General features: G+C 45.7%; 1 protein-coding gene across 5 annotated transcripts in view; it reads left to right on the top strand.

Annotated features, from left to right (window-relative positions):
* ARHGAP44 (Rho GTPase activating protein 44) overlaps positions 1-27,481 on the top strand; it is a 152,566-nt gene that overhangs the window by 71,142 nt on the left and 53,943 nt on the right. For all 5 annotated transcript variants that reach the window (XM_082272665.1, XM_082272666.1, XM_082272663.1 and 2 more), the window contains exons 2-9: positions 3,358-3,397; positions 7,067-7,171; positions 15,433-15,509; positions 15,606-15,717; positions 19,291-19,367; positions 26,463-26,580; positions 26,659-26,727; positions 26,842-26,923. In XM_082272665.1, the coding sequence (XP_082128791.1) occupies positions 15,469-15,509; positions 15,606-15,717; positions 19,291-19,367; positions 26,463-26,580; positions 26,659-26,727; positions 26,842-26,923 (499 nt within the window). In that variant the 5' untranslated portion in view covers positions 3,358-3,397; positions 7,067-7,171; positions 15,433-15,468. The remainder of the gene's footprint in view (positions 1-3,357; positions 3,398-7,066; positions 7,172-15,432; positions 15,510-15,605; positions 15,718-19,290; positions 19,368-26,462; positions 26,581-26,658; positions 26,728-26,841; positions 26,924-27,481) is intronic.

Here is a 27,481-nt window from a genome sequence, read left to right as displayed (position 1 = left end):
CTGGAGGCAGGAGTGCTTGGGACTGCACTGTCCATGGAGAAAGAAATAATGAGGACTGTGCCAGCAATCTAGTGGGGGGGCTTGCTGTGTCAGTGCTGGCCCTGAAGGGAGGAGAGCTGGGTCTGTTTGGCCCCTGGAGGTAGGAGTGCTTAGTTCACACTAGAAAGAGGAGTACTGAGGGTCTGTGCCGGCCCTGGAGAAATTAAGGCTGAGGGTCTGTGCCAGCCCTGGAGAAATAAGGGCTGAGGATCTGTGCCGGCCCTGGAGGAATGAGGGCTGAGGGTCTGTGCCGGCCCTGGAGGAATGAGCGCTGTTGGTCCGTGCTGGTCCTGAAGGAATGGGCGCTGGTGGGGTCTGTCCGGGCCTGGAGAAATAAGTGCCAAGGTTCTGTGCTGGTCCTGGAGGGAAAAGTGCTGAGGACTTGTGTTGGTCCTGGAGGGAGAAGTGCTGGGGCTCTGTGTTGGTCCTGGAGGGAGAAGTGCTGGGGGGTCTGTGTTGGTCCTGGAGGGAGAAGTGCTGGGGCTCTGTGTTGGTCCTGGAGGGAGGAGTGCCGGGGTCTCTGTCCCTTCCCCCTGCATCCTGACCCAGGTAGGAGTGTACATCTGTGCCCGCTAAGAAGTGACCCGGCACAGCTCCTGATCTTTCTATTTCTTCCAGATGTTCCTTAATGTTGAAGGCATTGGGACTCCAGTAACAGTACTTTTATCTCAGGTTTGCTTTCTAAAATGCCTGTGCTGTTATAGGATTCATTTTAGGTGCAAAGTGGAGAAATCATTTTGTGGTAGATATTTCCATACATGAGGTTTAGTGTTCATCATTTCTATCAGAGGGGACACCGTTACCCGGCAGGGGAGATGGGCCATTGTATATGAATGCAGGGGAGATGGGCCATTGTATATGAATGCAGGGGAGATGGGCCATTGTATATGAATGCAGGGGAGATGGGCCATTGTGTGAACACATGAGACTTTCCTCAGTTTTCAATCTCGCAGGAACAATTCCTAGAAAAAGGCGTTTTCCCGTTCATGGCGCAACGTTCAGTCCAGGTAGAGCTGCTGGAAATGGCAATTGACGGAACTCCAGCTGCAATAGAACTACAGATCCCAGCATGCACTGCTTATCGGGATAGAATCCATGCAGATGGGAGGTTTATTCATCTGGGGGCCTGAGGGAACTCTGTCTTATACTGTAACTAACTATCCTACAATAGCTGTTTCAGGTCAACGCTTCACAAAAGTTAGAATTCAGATTTGTGTGGACACTGGTGCCCGGTGATTGGTCCCTGCTGTAGTATGTGTCTCTGCCCCACCCCACCCAGAAGGTCATGATGGTATTCTGTGAATAGCCTTCAGCAGTCTTTTCCCCTTGCTGCCCCCTCTGTTGGTCCCATGCTATGAATTCCCTCAAGCATTCTCCACCACTCTCTGCTCCCTCTGGTCTGAATGTCCTCTAGCAGTCTCCTCCACCCACTGCTCCCACTGCTGGTCTGAATGTCCTCTAGCAGTCTCCTCCACCCACTGCTCCCGCTGCTGGTCTGAATGTCATCTAGCAGTCTCCTCCACCCACTGCTCCCTCTGCTGGTCTGATTCTCCTCTAGCAGTCTCCTCCACCCACTGCTCCTGCTGCTGGTCTGAATGTCCTCTAGCAGTCTCCTCCACCCACTGCTCCCACTGCTGGTCTGAATGTCCTCTAGCAGTCTCCTCCACCCACTGCTCCCACTGCTGGTCTGAATGCAGAGGCGTAACTAGAACCTTCAGGGCCCCGATGCAAGAAACCATGAAGGGCCCCCCAGACCCCTGGCCGGGGCCCTTCCCTTCAAGCCCGGGGCTCTTCCCACTAATCCTGGGGCTCTTTACTCTCATTGCATGGCCTTTTATTATGGTCCCGCATCAGGATCCTTTCACAAGTTCTGCAGTGGGCCCCCTTCCTGCAATCTTGGGGCCTCCCCACAGTGGTGAAATGCCAGGGCCCGGTCGCAAGTGTGACCTTTGAGATCCTAGAAGTTCACCCACTGGTTTGCTACCGGGCCCCCTGGAGCATGGGGCCCGGTAGCGATTGCAACCCCTGCAACCCCTGTAGTTACGCCCCTGTCTGAATGTCCTCTAGCAGTCTCCTCCGCCCACTGCTCCCTCTGCTGGTCTGATTCTCCTCTAGCAGTCTCCTCCACCCACTGCTCCCGCTGCTGGTCCGAATGTCCTCTAGCAGTCTCCTCCACCCACTGCTGGTCTGAATGTCCTCTAGCAGTCTCCTCCCCCTACTGCTCCCGCTGCTGGTCTGAATGTCCTCTAGCAGTCTCCTCCCCCTACTGCTCCCACTGCTGGTCTGATTCTCCTCTAGCACAGTGGTTCTCAAATCCGGTCCTCGGGACCCACTAACAGGCCAGATTTTAAGTATTACCTTGGGGGATGCAGACTAGAATACTGCAATCACTGAGAAGCAAATGAGATCACCTGTGATGTAATTTAGTTATCTTGCAAACCTGGCCTGTTGGTGGGTCCCGAGGACCGGATTTGAGAACCACTGCTCTAGCAGTCTCCTCCACCCACTGCTCTCTCTTCTGGTCTGAATGTCCTCTAGCAGTCTCCTCCACCCACTGCTCCCACTGCTGGTCTGATTCTCCTCTAGCAGTCTCCTCCACCCACTGCTCTCTCTTCTGGTCTGAATTTCCTCCAGCAGTCTCCTCCGCCCACTGCTCCCGCTGCTGGTCCGAATGTCCTCTAGCAGTCTCCTCCACCCACTGCTCTCTCTTCTGGTCTGAATGTCCTCTAGCAGTCTCCTCCACCCACTGCTCCCGCTGCTGGTCTGAATGTCCTCTAGCAGTCTCCTCCACCCACTGCTCCCGCTGCTGGTCTGAATGTCCTCTAGCAGTCTCCTCCACCCACTGCTCCCTCTTCTGGTCTGAATGTCCTCTAGCAGTCTCCTCCACCCACTGCTCCCACTGCTGGTCTGAATGTCCTCTAGCAGTCTCCTCCACCCACTGCTCCCACTGCTGGTCTGAATGTCCTCTAGCAGTCTCCTCCACCCACTGCTCCCTCTTCTGGTCTGAATGTCCTCTAGCAGTCTCCTCCGCCCACTGCTCCCTCTTCTGGTCTGAATGTCCTCTAGCAGTCTCTTCCCCTCACTGCTCCCTCTGCTGCTCTAATGTTGTGAATGTCCTCCAGCAGTCTCTATCCTTTGCTGGTCTGAGCAAAAAAGCCCAGAAGTGTTATAGGAAACCAGTAGGCTTGACTCGTATGCATTCAACCAATCACAAGTGTCAGATATACTTAACCAGCCCTCTATTGTTGGTACTTGTTCAGCACTATGAAGCTTTTAAAATCTTTATACATTTTAATTCATACTTTCATTTCCTTTCAGGGCAGAGAAGACCGAGGTCCTGAGTGACGATCTTTTGCAGGTAAGTGATCAAATTATTGTGGAAGAGCAGGATGATAGTGGGAGTGGTGAAGGCTTATTGGCTTTGATAAATATTCATAGAATAGACATACACTAAGTGGCCACCAGTATGTGGACCCCATCGATGTATTGAGTTCAGGTGTCTCCAGTGAAGGGTGCTGTTAATACTCTATCATGCAAAGATATTTTAAACAATTTTCTTCTTCCAACTTTGTGAAGGCCCTTTTCTGTTCCCTGTGTACAAATCCAGCTCCATAAAGACACGGTTTGACCAGTTTGGTGAGGAGGACCATTAGTGTCCTGCGCATAGCCCTGACCTCTTTCCTACTGAACACCTTTGGGATGAATTGGAATGCCAATGGTGATCCATATCTTCTCATCCAAAATCAGTTCCTAACCTCAACCCTACTGAATACCTTTTTGCTGATTTGGAACACCAATGTTGATCTAGGTCTTCTCCCCCCAACATCCGTTCCTGACCTCAACCCTACTCAACACCTTTGAGATGAATTGGAATGCAATGGTGGTCCAGATCTTCCCCCTCCAATATCAGTTCCTGACCTTAACCCTACTGAACACCTTTGGGATGAATTGGAATACCAGTGGTGATCCAGGTCATCTCCTCCAACATCACTTCCTTACCTCAACCCTACTGAACACCTTTTGGGGTGAATTGGAACTCCAATGGTGATCCAGATCTTCTTCTTTGTCAGTTTCTGACCTCAACCCCATTAAACACCTTTGAGGGGAACTGAAATGCCAATGGTGAGCCAGGTCTTCTTCTCCAACATCAGTTCCTGACCTCAACCCTACTGAACACCTTTGGGATGTATTGGACCGCCAATGGTGATCCAGGTCTTCTCCTCCAATATCACTTCCTGACCTCAGCCCTACTGAACACCTTTTGGGGTGAATTGGAATGCCAATGGTGTTCCAGATCTTCTCCTTCGTCAGTTTCTGACCTCAACCCCATTAAACACCTTTGAGGGGAACTGAAATGTCAATGGTGATCCAGGTCTTCTTCTCCAACACCAGTTCCTGACCTCAACCCTACTGAACACCTTTGGGATGAATTGGGATGCCAATGCTGATCCAGGTGTCCTCCAACATCAGTTCCTGACCTCAGCCCTACTGAACACCTTTGGGATGAATTAGAATGCCAACGGTGATCCAGGTCTTCTTCTCCAACATCAGTTCCTGACTTCAACCCTACTGAACACTTTTGGGGTGAATTGAAACACCATTGTTGATCCAGGTCTTCTCATCTGACATCAGTCCCTGACCATAACCCTACTGAACACCATCTCACAAATGGGCACAAATTCCCCCAGACACCCCCCATCCACAATCTTGTGGAAAGACTTCCCAGAATAGTGAAGGATGTTTTAGCCACCATAGAGGCCAACTCCGTATTCATAGCCATGGTTCTGAAACGGGATGACCAGCCATTTCATATAGGTTTAATGGTCAGGTGACCACAGACTGTGGACCATATAGTATGTAATGGAATGTCAGTTGTGGTCTTCTCTGACTCGTGTCCAGTCTGTGGTCTTCTCTGACTCGTGTCCAGTCTGTGGTCTTCTCTGACTCGTGTCCAGTCTGTGTGAAGATCTCCTTTGCTCAGGCGTTTGTCATTGTCACACTTCTCCTATTTCCAGCCTTCTCTTTACTTATCGGAAGAATAGTAAGTGTTGGATGCTGGTGATCCCCCCCCAGTACCCATGACCCCCTATCTTTACCGAAGCCTCTTTAAAGATGTCTACTGACCCCTCCAATAACATTTTCACTTCTATACCACCGGGATACAAAATGTCTTCAAGCAGTGGGGCAAGATTTGTAAATAGGATTTGGGCAGAGAGAACATTGAGGCTTCAGAACACCATGGTAGGGGCTTGTTTACACTTGTGGTTGAGCCTCGTTATTAGCACCCCTCAACCACTCTGTAAAGGACGTAAATGGGGGTGTACATATGCCACGGCCATGATGCTTTGCGGTAGTAAATAAACCCTCATTGTATTGATTGTCACTGCCTTCCACCAAACACAATTTATTTAAAAGAATTAGGCCACGATTCAACCTCAGTGTGGTGGGGAAAATTGATAAATAGGGATTTATTTTACAAAATTCAATATCAGTGAACGATCAATGTGACCATCCCTATGAATGAGCGATCCATCTATCGGACTATCCCTATCAATCAACCATCCATCTATCTGACCATCCCTATGAAGGAACGATCTGTCTGATTATTCCTCTGATTGAAAAATCTGTCTGACTATCCAAAATGAATGATTGATCTGTCTGATTATCCCTCTGAATTAACAATCTATCTGTCTATCCAAATGAATGAACAATCTATCTGTTCGTTCATAGGGATAGACAGAGTGCTCATTCATAGGTGATAAACAGATAGATCGTTCATTCATTGGGATAGAACAATCTATATGAATGAACAATCTACTGGACTACCCCGTGAATGAATGACCGATCTGACTATCCCTATGAACGATCTATCTGTCTATCCTAATGAATGATTGATCTATCTGATTATCCCAATGAATGACAGACCGATTGTTCATTCATAGGGATAGTCAAGTAGATCGTTCAATCATAGGGATAGTCAGACAGATCGTTCATTCAGAGGAACTATCGGACAGATCGTTCATTCATATGGTTAGTTAGATCGTTCATTCATAGTGATAGTCAGATTGTTAATTCTTAGGGATAAATCAATTGTTTATTCATAGGGATAGACTGATTGTTCATTCATAGGGATAGTCGGATAGATCGTTCATTCATAGGGATAGTCAGACAGATCGTTCATTCAGAGACATAGACAGGATAGACCGATTGCTCATTCGTAGGGATAAACAATCTATCTGACTATCCCTATGAATGAACGATCTGTCCAATTATTCCTCTGAAAGAACGATCTGTCTGACTATCCCTATGAATGAACAATCTATCTAATTATCACTATTAATGCATGATCTTATCTAACTAACCATATGAATGAATGATGTGTCTGATTATTCCTCTGAATGAACGATCTGTCTGATTATTCCTCTGAATGAATGTTCTGTCCGATTATTCCTCTGAATAAACGATCTATCCGACTATCCCTATGAATGAACGATCTGTCCAATTATTCCTCTGAAAGAACGATCTGTCTGACTATCCCTATGAATGAACAATCTATCTAATTATCACTATTAATGCATGATCTTATCTAACTAACCATATGAATGAATGATGTGTCTGATTATTCCTCTGAATGAACGATCTGTCTGATTATTCCTCTGAATGAATGTTCTGTCCGATTATTCCTCTGAATAAACGATCTATCCGACTATCCCTATGAATGAAAAATCTGTCTATCCCAATGAATGAACAATCTATCTGAATATCCCTATAAATAAACAATCTATCTAACTAACCATACGAATGAACGATCTACTGGACTACCCCGTGAATGAACGACCAATCTGACTATCCCTATCAATGATTGATCGATCTGATTATCCCTATGAACGATCTATCTGTCTATCCCGATGAATGAACGATCTATCTGTCTATCCCTATGAATGATTGATCCATCTGATTATCCCAATGAATGAAACCAAAGTATGGCAAGTTCATTCACCCGTCTGTTTGTTTTTTTTCCCCGCAGGTGGAGAAGCGGCTGGAGCTGGTGAAGCAAGTCTCTCACAGCACACACAAAAAGCTGACGGCATGTTTACAAGGCCAGCAAGGGACCGACACAGACAAACGATCGGTAAGATTCTATTTTCATTGACCCCCAATTTAACTTTAAGTTTAAATCTGGTGAATACATTCCATGTGCATCAAAACAAAAGTACAAAGTCTTGGGGCTCTTTCCCTGGGCCGACTCCCCCCAGCGGATCCCCGCTGAGCAGGCGGATATCGGGTCCGTGTCCGCTCTGCTTTGACAAGGCAGCTCCTATACTGGACTCCTCCCATGCCGGACTCCTCCCATGCCGGACTCCTCCCATGCCGGACAGGCCTCCCTCAACGGGTACCAGAAAGCTACCAAAATGTAAACCAATGCAAATGGAAACCAATCCATAAAGTGAAAGAGTCTAAGAAGATTTTAGGTTCAGAATTCAACTATAAGAAACGTCCAACATGTTTCAGGGGCAACAACACACTTCATCAGGGATTAGAGCATGGGTGTCTGGCCCATGGGCCACATGCAGCCAAAGAGGGCTAGGAATACGGTCCAACACAAAATCGCAAACTTACCTAACCACTTGCTGACCCTAATAGTATATACGATGGGGTTTACCGGGATTATGGCATAACCCCGGTATGGTTTTTTTCTAGCCAGCGCCTGGCTTTCTCATGAGCCGCCATAACACTTTCAGAAGCGGCAGGAGGGGATGAATATATCCCATAGTCTGTACAGGATATAACTTTTACGCAAACCAATCGATATACGCTTACTGAGATTTTTTTTCTTTTCTACCAAAAATATGAAGCAGAATACATATGGGCCAAAATTGATGAAGAAATTAGATTTTCCTTACATTTTTTTTTTTTTAATTTTTGTGTTTATTTTTTATGTTTTTATAGCAGAAAGTAAAAAAAAATATATATATATAATTTTTTTTTCAAAATTGTTGGTGTTTTTTTTTTTTTTTTTTTTTTTTTTTTTAATAGGGGCCGGTACTCTATCCTGAAAGCACCCCCCCCCCCCCCCCTGCAGGGGATGAGGTGGTGTACACAGGAGCTCGGGGCAGCAGGAGGTGAATAGGAAGGGCGGAGAGTGGAGAAAGCAATCCTCTGAAAGGCTACAGGAGGAAAATGAGGGCGATCGGTTCCTCTATATGCCGCCCCTCCTATCCAGGTGTACAGGGGACCACATGGGCCCCCCTGGAGCATGAGCCGGGTCACAAGTGTGGCCAAATTGTGCTAACAATGGGAGGGGCTTAAAGTAGCCCACTCTACCAACAGCACCCCCTACTATTCACTGCACCCCAAAGCAGCCCAACCTTTCACTGACAGTCCAGAGTAGCTCACCCTACTTACAGCAACCCACACTATCCACACCACCCCAAAGTGGCCCATCCTATCTACGACACCCCCAACTTCTCCCTGGCACTCCTGGCACATGATTCAAAACCTGGACTGTACAGGTGAATCCCAGACAGGTGGCCCCCTCATTTTCAGGGTATTTAATGCCATCCAAGACTTTTCCCCTTCTTCCAATGTGGCCCAGTAAAGTCAAAAAGTTGGACACCCCTGGCTTAGAGAAAAGGAATGAAGACTAGAAATTACTCAAACATCAAATTAAAAGCAGAGGAAGGGCCGGGACAGGGGGTGGGCAGGAGGGGCGGCTTCCTTGGGCACCGTGGTATCATGTGAGATGGGGGGGGCACCATGAGGAGATTAGGGGGAGGGGACTTGTGTTGGAAGGGGGAATTTGGGGGGTGGCCGTGGGTAAGAATTGTTCTAGGAGTGGAAATTTGGAGAGTGATGATTTGGAGGGTTTGTGGCAGAAAAGAGAATATGGTTAGGGGGAGGGTATTTGTGCTAGGAGGGGACATTTTTTAGGGGGGGGGAGACTATTCATGCTAAGAGAAGGGATTGGGGGAGGGAAACTTGTGCTGGGGGGGGGGGAAGCTTTTGAGCTTGGAGGGGAAATTTGAGGGCAGAGAACTTGTGCTAGGAGAGGGAATTTTTTTTTTTTTTGGGGGGGGGGGGGGGGGGGTTGATGGGGCATATGAGGAGAGTGACGATCTGAGCTGGTTGGGGGGACATCAGCAGGGGGAAGGATTTGTACTGGGAGGAGGGGGGGGGGGATTTATGCTTAGGGGGTAAACATGCAGATTAGTGCTCGTTTTCTTTTTTTTTCTTTTTTTTTTTGGGGGGGGGGGGTTTGCTGACACATAATACTCATACATAAATAAAATTAAAACGACAAGAGTCATATTTATGTGTATGGTATAGGGTTATGTGTGAGCATACAATCAAAATAAAATGAAGCTCATTTTCAACAATATATCAAAGTTTTTGTACTCCGCTACATAATAATAAAACTATTGTTGTAGGGTTTGATTTATTTGCTTGATTTGCTTGATTTGCTGTCAGTCTGAACCCCCCCCCCCCCCATCTGCCTCCATTTATCCACATAATATTTAACGCAGTAATTGGGACACAGAAGGCGAAGCGTCACACCTGGAATTATTTACCAATTCAGAACAAAAAGTCAGTGATTACCTTTAAACTGCTGAGACCCATGGCAGCCAATCAGGTTTTAGGCTACGGTAATCCAATCAGGGAATAATACATTTTGATTAGTTGGGTTATTATGTTTTTTTCTTCGCCTTATTAACCACTTCTGGACCGGAAGGTATTTCCCCCCAATTAATGACCAGCCTATTTTTTGCGATTCGGCACTGCGTTACTTTAACTGACAATTGCGCGGTCGTGTGACTCTGTACCCAAATAAAATTGATGTCTTCTCCCCACAAATCGAGCTTTCATTTGGTGGTATTTGATCACCTGTGTGATTTTTTTTTTTTTTTTTTGCGCTATAAACAGAGCGACAATTCAGAAAAAAAAACATTTTTTTTACTTTCTGCTATATAACATTCCCAATAAAAAAAAATAATAATTGTAAAAATCTAATTTTTTCATCGTTTTAGGCTAATTTGTATTCTGCTACATATTTTTGGTAAAAAAAATCCCAATAAGTGTATGTTGATTGGTTTGCGCAAAAGTTATCGCATCTACAAACTAGGGGAAAGATTTATGTCATTTTTATTGTTTTTTTTTACTAGTAATAGTGGCGATCAGTGATTTTTTTTTTTTTAGCGGTACTGTGACATTGCGGCGGACAGATCGGACCCCTAACTAACATTTTTGACACTTTTGGGGGGACCAGTGACATTACTAAGGTAATCAGTGCTAAAAATTTGCTAAACACGGCAGACCGTCATTCTGTCTCCAAGGGGAGCAATCACGGGTGCCCGGCGGCAATCGTAACCGCTGGACCCACTGATTGGCTCCCCCTGTGGCCAATGGACGCGCACCCCCACTAGCGGTCCCGCAAAGCGAGGTACAGGTACGCCACTTTCGCGGGACAGAGCCCCCAATTTCTTATTCTCTCTTTCTTACCTCATTTCCCCCCCCCCCCCCATTTTTTATTTTAATTTTATTTTTTTCTTTCTTGCCTCATTTTCTCCCAACCCAACCCCCGGTTCCCTTACCTTCTCATTCATCTCTTTTCCCTTTTCTTTGCCTCAGGGCATTATAACTACCCTTTCCCTCATATTTAGCTATAAAATCCATATAGGTGTGCTTCAAGCGAAGGTTGGGAGGCTGGCCAGGAACATCTTCCCATTCCAGAACGAGAGGTCCGGTGGACCCCCTTCCCGGCCAAATGATAGATGCCAGCAGGGATTTCTGCTGCCCCCTCTTCACCTGGATGGGTTGAAATGGACTACCTCCCACACGAAATCTCCTACAGGACAATACTGCACATATATGACAAAACACTGAAATCAAAACGAGGAATGGGTCTAGGTTGCATTGGGAGTTTATACTATGTGATCTTTTGCCTTACATCCTGTTGTTATTTGTACTGTGTGACCAGACTTAATGTCACTACCTTACAGTTACTTTATATTGTTACTGTCATTTGTTACAAAGCATACCTTAAAAAAAAATTTTAAAAAAGGAGAGCAAACAAAGGGAAACCAAGGAAACAGAAGAACACGGGACTTTAGGGCATCCAATAAATGTACATTAAATATGATAAAAAAAAGTTGTGCTTCCAGGACATTATTAGTTCTAACCACAGACTCATACATTTCAAATTCATTCACCATTTGCACTACACGCCTCAAAAATTGGTCCGTATGGGTGTTGCCCCGGGAGCCGCCTATCCTAGATGTGGTTGCCCTGCAGCAGACCTCCTCCACATGTTCTGGTCCTGCCCCCATATTAAAGGTTACTGGACATCTATTTTCACATTTTTTTAATGATAAATTGCACCTGCCGGTCCCACATACACCGGAGGTGGGCCTGTTGGGCGTGTTGAATGATTTCATTCACCATGCGGGTCCCCTGATCCGCATACTACTGTTCTATGCTAGGAAACGTATGTTACATTGGAAAAGTGATGAACCGCCTACCATACAGCAGTTCTATTTTATTGTGCGTAGGGATGTAGCACTCTATAAGCTGATCTATAAGAGTAGAGGGTGTCCTGGCAAGTTTTCTAAAGTCTGGCAACCTTGGCTTGATGTGGAGGATTCATTCTGGGTGGATACCCCTCTGCCTTCCAGCTTGTCTGCTGAGTGAGACCATGGTGGTCCCATGTGAATTGTGGAGTCTCTGACTAGCACGTAGTATACTACCTGCTCCCCCCCTGAGGGGATGGATGAGGGTAGGGGAAGGTGTGTATGTATGGATGTGTGGGAGTGAGAGATGGTTTGTGAGTGTGTTAGTGTCCGTCGTCTTGTCTGGTTGTCCCCCCTGTCCGCCTTCGGGGGGGGGGGACCACTTTAGGGGTCCTGCTAGGTGTGTCCCTATGTTGCCGTTCGGCTGCCAAACAATTCTGTCTTGAGGTCCCCCCCGTCCCTCTTTTCCTCCCTAGGCCCTGTTGGCCTGTTATTGTGTTGTCCATGATGCAATGTTTCCATTGGTTTTTTGTCTATTCCCTGCTCTGTTTCACTGACATTGCTTGTATCTTTGTCATGTATTGTTTTATTCAGCATCAAAACCATAAAAAAGCCCTATAAGGCTATAAAGCTTTTATACATGCATTACAATGACATCATAAAAGCCTAAAATGATAGCTGATAATTGAATATTGGAGACATATAGGTAATGCTTCACACAGAGAGAATCTCAGCTATACAATATAGAACCCCTTTTGCGTTTCGACTTGCAGATAGCGTCTTCATCAGGGGGTTTATTCTCTTTAATGATTTCTGCAATACACACATATATCAATACTTGTCTTAGTGCAGATAAAAGATACCTCAAAAGAGTACATAAACCATAAACAAAATTCAAAAATAAGCAAAAGTGATAAATAAAGTTTCAAATTTGTGTGGGCGCTCCTTCCATGTTGGGCCATGAACTTTTCCGACTCCCTCTAGAGGCTGTTTGTAGAGCTCCTTCTACAGGGCAGCACATACCTAGCCAATCTGCTACTGTATGGTGACTATGGGTTCCAGGCTCTGTCCTCGGATCCCTTCTTCACTCTATCCACACCTCCTCCCTCAATCAATTGATAACCGTTCATGGCTTCTAATATCATCTCAAAGTTGATGTCACCCAAATCTATCTTTCTATGCTTCACCCCTTCAGTCTTCTTACTCCTCACTAATTTACTAACTGACATGTCAGTATGAATGTCACACCACTTCTGCTCCCCATGTCCCTACCCCTGACTTTTTCATCAAGATCTATAGCTCAATTATCAGTCCATCCCCTCCTGCCCCACATCCAATTACTTTCCAAATTCTCACCTCTGTAACATTTCTACAATACGACCTTTTTTAACCAACGACACCACCAAGCTATTAACTCACTCCCTTGAGGTCTCTTGCCTTGGTTATACAACTACTTCCTTGTTGGCTGACCTCTACAGAGGCCGTTGTCTCTTCAGTCCACCATGAATGCTGCTGCCAGACTCCTCCAACTTACCAACCGCTCATTGTCCACCACCCCTTTCTGCCAATCCTTCCACTGGCTTCCAATCACCCAATGAAATAAAAATGTAAAATACTTACAACCTATGAAGCCACCCACAACTCCACTACATCCCTAAGCTCATCTCAAGTCCTCCAAGATCTCCTGCTCTCTAGCTCCTCCATCACCTCGTCCAATGCTCGCCTCCAGGACTTCTCCAGAGCCTCTCCCAAACTGTTTGGCTATCTCCAATTCTCACCAACTCATCTCTTTGCGGTAGCTTATCCGGCCTCCACCTAACTACTGAACTTATAAATCTGCTCATCCCCTCATAGTTATTATATTTTGTATTACTTGTCCCTTACTTTAGACCAGCCTTTTTCAAACAGGGGGCCTTCAGGTTTCTTCAGGCGTGCCTTGGCAAAATGCCTAAAAATCGCCAAAAATTGTATACAAACCAGCACGTGGATCAAGCCTGCCATTAAGTTACAAAAAAGTCACAGGTTTTTCATTACAACCTTCCAGCGGCTGGTGTCCTAACAACCAGTGATGTCATTGGTTGGTAAGAAGGACGTCGAGTTCTCCTGCACAGCATCCTTGTTTGCCCTTCCCCTGAACTGCTCTGTCAGCATTGGGGTCAAATTAGCTGAGTGAGGGAAACCTAAAGCTGCTAAACCAGCCTTATTCAACCTTTTTAACCTAGAAGAACCCTTGAAGTTACTTTCCCGTATCAGAGAACCCCTGCTAATAATTCTTATATCTACAACTCATGATACATTAGTGTGATGGTCATTGGGAAGAATCCCCTTTTTACAGATAGCTTAACCACTTAACGTCTAGCCACGTAGACCTACGTCGGCTGACTTTGCGGGGTTATACCGGGATGATGCCTCTAGCTAGAGGCATCATCCCGGTACCGTTGTTTGAAGCCGACGGTCGGCTTTCCGTTGGTAACGACCGATGTGGCTCGGGAGCCGCTCGATCGTTACCCGGGTGAGCGGGAGGGGACATCCCCCCCCCCTCCCTCCGCCTTCCGTGGCTTTGCTCGGGGCTCCCGTCCCACTGGGAGCCCCGAGCACCCAGCCGGCACGTCCGCCGGCTGGATGGAGTCCCGATGGATGCCGGAAACGGCATCGACGAGTCTCCGATGACGTAACCCAGAGGCGGCTTCCATGACGTCACTTCCGGGTTACTGTGCTGCAAAAGGCGGCAGATTTGAAAAACGGCTTTATGCAAAAATGCCGTTTTCGGCGTTTTGCACACATGGAAGTGTAGTGGAGGGGTTTGGGGTCTTTTAGACCCTCGATCCCTCCATAAAGTGTACCTGTCACACATATTGGTGTCACAAGGGATGTTTACATTGCTTGTGACAGCAATAAAAGTGATCAGATTTTTTTTTTTTTTTAAAAAACCTGTAATAAAGTTAAAAAAAAAGAAAAAATAAATTAGGAAAAAAAAAAAATTTAGCCGCCCCCGTCACCGTTAGCTCGTGCACAAAAAAAACGTATACGCAAGTCGAGCCGCGAATGAAATCGCTGTTCAAACCACACATGTGAGGTATCGCCGTGATCGCCAGAGCGTGGGCAATAATTAAAAAAAAAGAGCTACACTCTACCTCTAAACTGGTAACCGTTAAATAAATTTAAAGCGTCGCAGATTGAGATCTCTATTGACCGTAGTTTGTCGCCATCCCAATGGGGGGGCGCAATTTTAAACCGTAACATGTTTGGTATCTATTTACTCGGCGTGACATCTTTCACAATATACAAAAAAATGGGCTAACTTTACTGTTTAGTGTTTTTTAAATGCAGTGAAATGTAATTTTTCAAATTTTTTCCAAAAAAATGGCGTTTTAAAGACCGCTGCGCAAATACCGCGTGACAAAAAATTTTGCAATGACCGACATTTTATTCTCCAGAGTCTTTGCTGAAAAAATATATAATATATATAATGTTTGGGGGTTTTATGTAGTTTTCTAGCAAAAAATACTGGTTTAAACTTGTAAACAAAAAGTGTCAAAAATAGGCTTAGTGGTAAAGTGGTTAAAAGATGAATGGCGTCAGTGGGAATTTATCTGAGAGACAGAAATTGCTCAAGGAACCCCCAGCAACCTCTGGAGGAACTCTTTTTTTGTACCATGGGACCTTGGCTGAGAAACCCTGTGCTATAGTCCTTGCCACCTCTGTAACCTTTCCCAGAATCCCTTACCAGATGCTCTCTCCTACGCTGGGTTTGTTTGCTGCCAGGTACAGAGGGGTGCACGGGAGAGGTCCTAGGGGCCACCGAAAAATAACCAAAGACATTTCAGGTTTTTCTTATCCCGTCCGATATTAATTCATTCTCTGTCTGTGTGTTTATCCCTCTCTTTAGAAAAAGTTGCCTCTAATTACACTGGCGCAATGTCTCATGGAAGGATCAGCTGTACTGGGAGATGATACTTTGCTTGGGTGAGTTTATCGTATTCCTCTTAGCGGAGTTCAAGATGGCCGCCTTCTGGTGGTTGAAGTCTTCTTTACACAGATCTGCCTCTTGTCTTGCTGTAGGAAGATGCTGAAGCTGTGCGGAGAGGCTGAGGACAAACTAGCACAGGAGCTCATCCACTTCGAACAGGAGGTGGAGAGAGATGTGGCGGAGCCATTGTTCGTCCTCTCCGAGGTAAAGAATTGTAATAAAAATGTATAATTTATATTTTAGCAAAAAGTAAGGGCAATAGATATGTATGTATGTATGTGTGTGTATATGTATATGTATATGTGTATATATATATATATATATATATATAATCACAAAAGTAATTACACCCCTCCCATTCTATCTTTTCATGTGACAACACTGAAGAAATGAGACTTTGCTACAATGTAAAGTAGTGAGTGTACAGCTTGTATAACAGTGTAAATTTACTGTCCCCTCAAAATAACTCAACACACAGCCATTAATGTCTAAACCGCTGGCAGCAAAAGTGAGTACACCCCTAAGTGACAATGTCCAAATTGGGCCCAAAGTGTCAATATTTTGTGTGGCCGCCATTATTTTCCAGCACTGCCTTAACCCTCTTGGGCATGGAGTTCACCAGAGCTTCACAGGTTGCCACTGGAGTCCTCTTCCCCTCCTCCATGACGATATCACAGAGCTGGTGGATGTTAGAGACCTTGCGCTCCTCCACCTTCTGTTTGAGGATGCCCCACAGATGCTCAATAGGGTTTAGGTCTGGAGACATGCTTGGCCAGTCCATCACCTTTACCCTCAACTTCTTAGCAAGGCAGTGGTGGTCTAGGAGGTGTGTTTGGGGTCGTTATGTTGGAATACTGCCCTGCCCCCCAGTCTCTGAAGGGAGGGGGTCATGCTCTGCTTCAGTATGTCACAGTACATGTTGGCATTCATGGTTCCCTCAATGAACTGTAGCTCCCCAGTGCCGGCAGCACTCATGCAGCCCTAGACCATGACACTCCCACCACCATGCCTGACTGTAGGAAGACACACTTGTCTTTGTACTCCTCATCTGGTTGCCCCCACACACACCTGACACCATCTGAACCAAATAAGTTTATCTTGGTCTCATCAGAGCACAGGAGATGGTTCCAGTAATCCATGTCCTTAGTCTGCTTGTCTTCAGCAAACTGTTTGCAGGCTTTCTTGTCCATCATCTTTAGAAGAGGCTTCCTTCTGGGATGACAGCCATGCAGACCAATTCGATGCAGTGTGCGGCGTATGGTCTGAGCACTGACAGGCTGACCCCTCCCCCACCCCTTCAACCTCTGCAGCAATGCTGGCAGCACTCATACGTCTATTTCCCAAAGACAGCCTCTGGATATGACGCTGAGCACGTGCACTCAACTTCTTTGGTCGACCATGGCGAGGCCTGTTCTGAGTGGAATCTGTCCTGGTAAACCACTGTATGGTCTTGGCCACTGTGCTGCAGCTCAGTGTCAGGGTCTTGGCAATCTTCTTATAGCCTACTCCATCTTTATGTAGAGCAAAAATAATTTTTTTCAGATCCTCAGAGAGTTCTTTGCCATGAGGTGCCATGTTGAACTTCCAGTAACCAGTATGAGAGAGTGAGAGCGATAACACCAAATTTAACACTCCTGCTCCCCATTCACACCTGAGACCTTGTAACACTAACGAGTCACATGATACCAGGGAGGGAAAATGGCAAATTGGTCCCAATTTGGACATTTTCACTTAGGGGTGTACTCACTTTTGTTTCCAGCGGTTTAGACATTAATGGCTGTGTTGAGTTATTTTGAGGGGACAGTAAATTTACACTGTTATACAAGCTGTACACTCACTACTTTACATTGTAGCAAAGTCTCATTTCTTCAGTGTTGTCACATGAAAAGATAGAATAAAATATTTACAAAAATGTGAGGGGTGTACTTACTTTTGCCAGCTACTGTGTGTGTATGTGTATATAAATATGTGTGTGTGTGTTTGTATATATATATATATATATATATATATATATATTTATATTTATATTTATAATATATATACATTTTAAAATACCACCAAAAGAAAGCTCTATCTGTACTTTAGTAATTGTCAGTCAAACGATCACAGCACTGAAAAATTGCCTGCTAATGAAGGGGTATTACTGGCTGGTACTCAAGTGGGTTCATTTCCTGTAAAGTCTTGTTTTTTTTTTTTTCCTATAAAAATAACAAACATGTTATACTTACCTCCCCTCTTGCAGTTTATTTGCACAGCAGCCTGGGTCCTCCTCTTCTCGGGTCTCTCTTCTGTGCTCTTGGCCCCTCCCTCCTGTTCAGTGCCCCCACAGCAAGCAGCTTGCTATGGGGGCACCCGAGCCGAGTCACATTCCATTCAGACACGGAGCCCCGACCCGACCCCCTCCCCTTTCTCCCCTGATTGGCTAGCTAACTTTAATTGACCGCAGCAGGAGCCAATGAAGTCATTGCTGTGTCTCAGCCAATCAGGGAGGAGAATCTTGGTCGGCTGAGACACTCGTGGACATACCTGGATAGAGAGGGGGCTCAGGTAAGTATTAGAAGGGTTGCTACATACAGAAGGCTTTTTATCTTCATGCATAGAATGGATTAAAGGAGTTGTAAAGTCTCAAGGTTTGCACTCTATGCATTAAGGTGAAAAACCTTCTTGGCTGCAGCTGTCCCCCAGACCCCTATTATTCTTACCTGAACCCGAACCTTCCAGCAACGAGCTCCAGCCACTGTCTCTGATCCTCATTGGATAGATTAATCGCAGCAGAAGCCATTGGCTCCCGCTGCTGTCTATTAAATCCAGTGACACTGGAGCGGGGGATTGGGGCCGAGTCCCACTGTCTGTGTCAATGGACGCAGCAGCGGGACTGGTGAGCGCGCCCGCACGGGTGCCCCCATGGAAAGTGGCTCTCTGTGGGAGCACCTGATGAAGGGGAGGGGCCAGGAGCGCTGCCGGGGCACCCCAGAAAAGAAGGATCAGGGCTGCACAGAGCAGGTAAGTATAATGTTTTTTATTTAAAAAAAAAAAAACCTTTACAACCCCTTTAAGATAAAAAAAACTTCGGCCTTTACAATTCCTTTAAAGGCCACTTTTAAAACCTCAGTCATGTTTTTTTCATTGTGACCATAATCCAGGTCTTGTTAAGTGCCGCTCAAAGCACTAATAAAAAATCCCACTGCTGGCGGGTGTCGGCGCCCCCCAAAGCTCATCCCAACTTACTTTAAGACAAAATGTAAGAAGAAATAGGGAGCTGCACACAAAAGACAGATGTATCAATAAATAAGTGGCTTCTGCCTGTCTATTTCCAGGCCATGCCCCCCACTGACACGTTTCGCCCCATTGACGTAATGGTGGACGAGTAAACACGGTAATCTCTTATTTACATTCTCACTCTTTGCTCAGCTGCTCTTTATTTGCATGATTCTGTTCAGTTTGTCAATAGTGGCTTATGATTGCCACGTTCCACTCCCACCTCTACGATTAAGCCCTGTGAGGCCGGGACGAAACGCGTCACAGGGGTGTGGCCTAGGAGTAGACAGGCTGAAGCCGCTTTTCATATATTAATGTGGCTGTCCTTGGTGCTTCTTAATGTTTTTTTTTTTCTTCTTCATGTGCAACAATTGAAGAATTACTTTTTTTGGAAAATAGCGTGGTCTTCGTGTGTTCTTCTATGAATTCATAGTATTGTTACAGTTTTAGACTGACCCCACTATGCCTTTTATGAATTCAGATTGTTGCATGGTGACAGGTCCTCTTTATTCTTTTTAGGTGGAGATTCCGAACATCCAAAAACAGAGGAAGCACTTAGCCAAATTAGTCCTGGATATGGATTCTTCTAGAGCGAGGTGAGGCCACGGTCTTTTCCTGAGGGTTCATCCAGTCCAGTCTGGAACTTTCTTATGGATTTAAGCTGAACTTCGGGGTCAATCCAATTACCCTCACACTCCCAAAAGTTAAACGCTCATTTTTGTCTGTGGTACCATTCAAAAGCACTTTTGCCGACCTCATCCCTCGCTCCCACAGGATCCCTCCCCTCCCTGTACCTGTTCCCCTGAAGATCCTTTTATTTGCACCATCTATTGGTCCTGCTTCGACTTCATCACTTACAATGCAGGACCAGCAGCCTGCATTGTAAGTAAGGATGCTGAGGGCCCGCCCACAACCCAGAGAGTCGGAGGCAAAAAGAGTGCTGGTTGCCTGGGATTGAGGAGTAAGGTATTTTAGCACCCTCCTAGTTTGGCTGCCATGCAAATTTAGTGTTTGGCTCCTGCTGTAGCCAGAGGAGCAATGATTGTTTAGGCCGGGTTCACACTGCTCGGACATGGAACTTCAATGAATAGGATCCGACTTTGATCTGACTGTGAGATGATTGTGACTTGTCCTTTGACCAATCAGAACAATTCCTTTTCTTCTGGTATGGAGAAAATCCCATGCAAAAAAAATAAAAAAATAAAATATATATATATATATTATAAAGAAAAGAGCGCGGGGTTCTCCCCCAGAAACATACGAGGCCCTTTGAGTCTGGTATGTTGATGGGAACAAGGGCCTCTTCCCCACAACCCTGGGCGGTGGTTGTGGGGGGCTTATCGGAATCTGGAAGTGAACCAGGTCCCCCCCCCCCCTCATGTGAATGAGTATGGGGTACATTGTACCCCTACCCATTCACCAAAAAAAAAAAAGTGTAGTGTTACAAAAAACAAGAGACGGTTTTTGACAAGTCCTTTAATAAAAATGAAGAATGTCCCCCGTCTTTGCTCCGACGTGTCTTATTTTCCCGGTTCCGCCACCAATGTCTTCTTCCTGCGGACTTCTCCCTCCGATGATGTCTTCTTCTGCCGCCAACCTGCTAAACATAAAAAAAAAAGGCCCTCCTCCGACGCTGGCTCCTGGCGTCTTCAGCTCCGCTTGTCTGCCGGCTCTTATATAGCTGTGGGGGTGTGTCCTTTCGGTGGCGTCATCCGGAGACCCCACCCCTTGTGACGTCCCGAACGAGGTCACCCCCCCCCATGTTGAGGGTATGTGGCCTTAGAAGAAGTTTATGGAGTTTAGGGAGGGATATAATAAATCACCAGTCTGAATATTGAGCAGGGCCTAGCCAATCCCTGGCTAGGCCCTGCTCAGATGGTGGCTGGGAGAGATGTTAAATAGTTTGCAGTCCTAAAAAGAATGTTTGTTTTTTTTTTTTCCCTACTCAGGGAATGGATCAGTGAGCTGAAAGGGAGGTTGCTTGTCTCTGGCACCCCTTGGCGATGACGTCACTCCTGCAGTGATCCTGGTACACGGGTGCTGTGCTGGAATGTAGTTTGAGCTGTGCTTGTACAGTGCACATTCCAAAGCAGATTTGGATTTATTTTTTATTTTCTTGGCTTTATTTAGGAATACATTGTGGGGGGAAAAAAAGAAAAGACTAAGAAAAAATGACTTTTACCAGTCATTTTTTCTCAACGCAATGTTTACATAATGTGCACACCCACAAACACTATATGGTCAAAAGTATTGGGACGCCTGCCTTTACATGCACATGAACTTTAATGGCATTCCAGTCTTAGTCCGTAGGTTTTTGAGTTGGCCCACCCTTTGCAGCTATAACAGCTTCCAATCTTCTGGGGAGGCTGTCCACAGGGTTTAGGAGTGTTCATATTGGAATGATTGACCATTCTTCCAGAAGAGCATTTGTGAGGTCTATCACTGATGTTGGATGAGAAGGCCTGTCTCACAGTCTCCGCTCTTATTCATCCCAAAGGTGTTCTCTTGGGTTGAAGTCAGGACTCTGTGCAGACCAGTCAAGTTCCTCCACCCCAAACGTACTCATCCATGTGTTCATGGACCTTGCTTTTTGCAGTGGTCCAAATCATTTGGTGGAGGAGGGATTATGATGTGGGGGTTGTTTTTCAGGGGTTGGGCCTTAGTTCCAGTGAAGGGAAACACAGTTTACTATTCTTCAGTTATGAATAAACACAGTGAGTAAGTATGTTCACTGTGTTCATTTAGAAAATGAGGGGTCGCTAAATTACATATTTACTAGCCCCTTCCTCCACTTTCCATTCAGAAAAATTCCCCACAGCAGCTGGGGAGAGGAGGGAGGGGGGCGCAAGGTGGGGGGGAATTGAAAACACTTAGTGTTTAGGGTGTGTCTGCACCTGGCACACCCCCTGCCCTATGATTTAGACACATATGCAGAATGGTTGGCAGCACAGGACTGTATGGCTGACGAGTGCCATCACAGAATAGGGAGCAGTAGCAACTGAGCTCTACCTGGGCTAAGCAATAGTAACGTTCACAAATCGGGCTTCTGTCCAGGGAGGAACTAAGAGGAAAGGATTATTGGCACAATCATTCTAAATTTCTTTGGAGAAGCAAAAATAGATATTTCTAAATTAATCTATGCACCAGCATTTAATTTTTCAAAGCTCATGTAACTGCTTTAAAATACAGATATATTCCAGTCGAGTTGCAACCATTTACTGTACAGTATTTGGATTGGGACATAAAGAGAGCACCAGCAGGAGAATATTCAAAATTCCATACAGATTGTTCCATATGGAGTCTCTGTGCTAGGAGTTGAATCCAAGACCTCAGGGCTCCAAAGGGAAGAATGCTAAGAACCACCAAGTCCTCATGAACATGGGGGGGGGTTTATCCTTAATTTTAAGATACCAGGCGAGTCATGCAAAGATCTCCTTTCTTTCCAGTGGTCATCTGGTGCCAAAGGTTTGTAGGCCATATATACAGGGATCCACCTTGGGAGCAGTTTGGAGCTTGTATGGAAGATATGGCTTGTACACTGGTATGGTGGGTCAGTCTGCGGTAGCCTCCGGCCAGAACCATCTCTGCATATCCATCACTCGCTGTGCGGTTAGACGATCAGCAGTGAGTGACTCACAATCGTTGTCTCCGGAGCTTTGTGGAAAATTAAGCAGATTTGATCTATTGATTCTCTCTGCTGCTGGAATGAGTCAGCGGCTCGCAAGGAACACGAGTGCTGTGCGTGATTGAAAAAAGAAAGTCGGAGAATAACCTGCACAGACAACCACAGAAAACAAAGGAAGAGTCATTATGGGGGTGTGAAGGAAATGTCACATCGCTAATCATTTTTATAGATAATGAATATGGAAATTAAAGGGTAATCCTACCTCTGGGGCCGACATTTTCATTTGGATTTGATCAAGTGTTTTGATTAAGTTTTTGTACGGCTCTCCAGCCCTTCGCGAACAAACTGCCTCCTGCTGTGGCCAAATATTTCATATTTTGACTCATCAGTCCAGAGCACCTGCTGCCATTTTTCTGCATCCCGGTTCTCATGTTTTTGTGCATAGGACGTGGAAACCAGGTTAAGCGTCCCAACTATGCATGAAAACCTAGGAACTAGAGTGCACTTCTATGTCTGAAAGCATTCTTAGTATATTACTAAGTATCATTTTGGTTTTTTTTTTTGTTTTTTTTGGGGGTTACCATACTGGCTTTTTAAGCTAATAATTGGTAGTTTACCTTCAGAATTTACCAATTATTAGGTTTGTAACCTACTGATACCGTCGCTATTTTTCCAAGCCCTTGGAATGGAAAGACTGGTATTTCTGGTTATAGAGGAGCAGTTTACCTGGAGATTGGATTCAGGGAGATGATGGATGAACAGGATGACTGGTGATCATGGCAAAGGTGTGTATCACTGGGTATCATTGGGTGGTGGGATCGACAGATGAACAGAGTGATGGTGGAACATGGCAAAGTTGTGTATAAATGGGATCATTGGGCAGAGGGATGGACAGAGTAATAGAAGAGCATGGCAAAGGTGTAGATGACTGGGTGTCATTGGGGGGTGGTACAGATTGGCGTGGTGGGATGGACAGATCAACAGAGTGATGGTGGATCATGGCAAAGTTGTGTATTAATGGGTATCATTGGGTGGTGGGGTGGACAGATGAACAGAATGACGGGGAGCATAACAAAGGTGTGTATCACTGGATATCATTGGGTGGTTGGATAGACAGATGAACAGAGTGATGGTGGAGCATGGCAAAGTTGTGTATAAATGGGTATCATTGGGTGGTGGGATGGACAGATGAACAGAGTGATGGGGGAGCTTAGCAAAGGTAAGTATCACTAGACAATATAGGGTAGTGGGTTGGCTTTATTAGTGCTGGGACAGACTGATGAACAATGTATAAATGGGTATCATTGGGTGGTAAGATGGACTTTAAATGGTGGGATAGACAGATGAACAGAGTACTGGTGGAGCATAGCAAAGTTGTGTATAAATGGGTATCATTGGGTGGTGGGATGAACAGGATGACGGGGGATCATGGCAAAGGTGTGTCACTGGGTATCATTGGGTGGTAAGATGGACTTTAAATGGTGGGATAGACAGATGAACAGAGTACTGGTGGAGCATAGCAAAGTTGTGTATAAATAGGTATCATTGGGTGGTGGGATGGACAGATGAACTGAGTGACAGGGGAGCATAGCAAAGGTAAGTAGACAATGTGGGCTATGTGGGACTTTAAGTGAGACACCAGCAGGTATGCCCAGCGTGTCCATCCCTGTATCGGAAAAAACAAATTGAAAAGGATTAAAAGAGGTGCATGGAAGCCAGCCAGCCCCCAGTCTGATGTACTCACCCTCCAGTCTGCCACCAACCAAGTAGACCTGTCTTATGATATAAATAAAGAACAGGGGTTTAGTTGACACGCATTTGCAAATGCATGTGTAAGCTGCAGAGCCACGACACGGCACCCTGTTTTATCTGCAGTCCTAACACTTTTAAATTTGAGTGTCTCCACTCTGGGAACACATGGCTGCTAATGGGTGGATAGGAGGCAGGTGAGAGGGAGCAGCCCAAACTTCCCCCAACCCACCTCCATCCATGACTGGTCTAGTATCTCAAAACTCTAATAGCAATGTTCTTAAAAAGGTACAAACTGAAAACGACCAGCTGAGAAGCATACACCTCCAACTCCTTGGTGGATGCAGTATAAAACACAGATTGGGACTTTATATGAGGCAATTTGCCTGTATAGCACAGTGCCTCCATCCCCAATTTCATAAAATATTTGGGAATTAACTAACCTTAGCAAAGGTGTGTCACTGGGAATCATTGGGTGGTAGGATGGACTTTAAATGGTGGGATAGACAGAGGAACAGAGTGATGGTGGAGCATAGCAAAGTTGTGTATAAATGGGTATCATTGGGTGGTGGGATGGACAGATGAACAGAGTGATGGGGGAGCATAGCAAAGGTAAGTATCACTGGGTGTCATTTAGAGTTGCCACCTCATCCTTTTAAACTAGGACACATATTAATTGCACAGGTTCTGAGGCTAATATAATGCACATAAGGCACTAAATGAGTTTAATTACCACCTTAATCAACCACAGAACCTGTGTAATTAATGTGTGTCCTGCTTTAAAGGGATGAGGTGGCAACCCTAGTGTCATTGGATGTGGGACGGACTTTGAGTGCTGGGACAAGCGGATGAACAGGGTGATGGTGGCATATGGCAAAAGTGTGTATCATTGGGTTGTGGTATGGACAGATTAATGTTGATGGGGAACACGGCAAAGGTGTGTATCACTGGGCATCATCAGGTGGGGGAATGGACAGATGAACATAGTGATAGAGGAGCATGGCAAAGGTGTAGATGACTGGGTGTCATTGGGTGGTGGTACGGACTGGGGTGGTGGGATGGACAGATCAACAGAGTGATGGTGGATCATGGCAAAGTTGTGTATTAATGGGTATCATTGGGTGGTGGGGTGGACAGATGAACAGAATGACAGGGAGCATAACAAAGGTAAGTATCACTGGGTATTATTGGGTGGTGGGGTGGACAGATGAACAGAATGATGGGGATCATAATAAAGGTAAGTATCACTGGGTATTATTGGGTGGTGGCGTGGACAGATGAACAGAATGATGGGGATCATAATAAAGTTAAGTATCACTGGGTATTATTGGGTGGTGGGATGGTCAAATGAACAGAGTGCAGGGGAGAGTGGCAAAGGTGTGTATCATTGAGTGGTGAGATGAACAGAGTGATGGAGTAAATTGCAAAGGTGTTTATCAGTGGGTATCATTGGGTGGTGGGATGGACTTTGAGTGGCAAGACAGACAAATGAACAGGTTGATGGCAAAAGTGTGTATCACTGGGTATCATTGGGTTGGACTTTGGGTGGTGGGATGGACAGATGAACAGTGATGGGAAACCTGGCAAAGGTGTGTATCACTGGGTATCATTGGGTGGTGGGATTGACTTGGGGTAGAGTGATGAGCAGAGGAATGTTGATGGGAAACATGGCAATAGTGTGCATCAACCGGATGGGTGGTGTGATGATCATTGGGTGGTGATACAGACTGGGTGGTGGGATAGACAGATCAACAGAGTAATGGTGGATCATGGCAAAGATGTGTATTAATAAGTATCATTGGGTGGTGGGATGGACAGATGAACAGAAGGATGGGGAGAGTGGCAAAGGTGTGTATCATTGAGTGGTGAGATGAACAGAGTGATGGAGGAAATTGCAAAGGTGTTCATTACTGGGTATAATTGGGTGGTGGGATGGACTTTGCGTTGTAGGACAGACAAATGAACAGGGTGGTGGGATGGACAGATTAACAGTGATGGGAAACCTGGCAAGGTGTGTTTCCCTGGGTATCATTGGGTGGTGGGATTGACTTTGGGTAGAGTGATGGACAGATGAATGGTGATGGGAAACATCCCAATAGTCTGCATCAACTGGTTGGGTGGTGTGATGATCATTGGGTGGTGTGATGAACAGAGTGATGGAGAAAATGGTAAAGGTATGTTTTACTGGGTATCAATGGGTGGTGGGATGGACTTTGTTTTAAGGGAATCTTTCACTCTGCACAGATTCCTACAGGATAAAGTGATATGAAGGAATATGATGACATTGAAATCTTCTCTCTTTCTTGGTGGGTCACAGGTGGCAGCAGTCTGCAAAGTCCTCCGGTATCGCTAGCAATCTGCAGCCCTCTGGAGCAAAGGCTGATGCATTGAGGGAAGAGATGGAAGAGGCAGCGAACCGCGTAGAGATCTGTAGGGTGAGTGGAACCTCTGCTCCCGCTGGTCACTTCTCCCGACATAATGTTTTAAAACTAACTGTGTGTTTGTACTTCCAGGATCAGTTGTCAGCAGATATGTACAACTTTGTGGCCAAAGAAATAGACTATGCAAACTATTTTCAGACGGTAAGTGTAGAGAATACAATCGGATTGCAAGAGGTTTTTGGGGGTGAATGTAGCCAATGGGAACCTTCAAAACATTCTCTGGATTGTACAATTCATTAATTTCTTATCTCCCAGCTTATAGAAGTTCAGGCTGAATACCACAAGAAGTCTCTCGCATTACTGCAAGCCGTGTTGCCCCAGATCAAAGCCCAACAAGGTGTGTATTAGAAAGCATTGCCCAATCTGACGTGTATTTCAAGTATAGTGTGTAAGGGTTTGTCATCCGTAGTACAGCCTTGGGTATTGATTGGCTGGTATATGTGTGGTAGTGTGGAACCAATAGGAATGAGAGTTCATGCTAATGTTTATATAAAAAGTAAGTTCTCCTTCAATGAGGTTAACCTGTGGTGGACGTATGGTCTGCATGGACCTGGTTCTGGTCCTAGGTTGCTACCACTCCGACCACCGCAGTAGGACCAGGGCTTTTTTTCAGCAGGAACTTGGTGGAACTCAGTTCCACCACCTTTGGCTCAGGCCCTCGGCAACCTGCTCACCAGTAAACACAGAAGTCCGGCTTGTCTCTCATTGGCTCCCACTGAGTGCAGTATGGAAGCAAGGGAGATGTAGGTGCCTAGGGTTCATTTTGGATTTTGACACCTCCACTAGATGATCTCCCTGCAAGTGAGAGAGGCAGAGCCACCTACAGTGGGGAGGTATGAGAGCCGGTTGGGTGCTTCAGCTTAATACAGCAACAAAAGTAAGACATGTGGAAGAT

Source organism: Pelophylax lessonae (genome assembly GCF_965119305.1).
Source record: "Pelophylax lessonae genome assembly, chromosome: 11".
In the NCBI taxonomy this organism is placed as follows: Eukaryota; Metazoa; Chordata; class Amphibia; order Anura; family Ranidae; genus Pelophylax; species Pelophylax lessonae.
The sequence above is the reverse complement of the archived record's forward strand: the minus strand, read 5'-3'. Positions and strand labels throughout refer to the sequence as shown.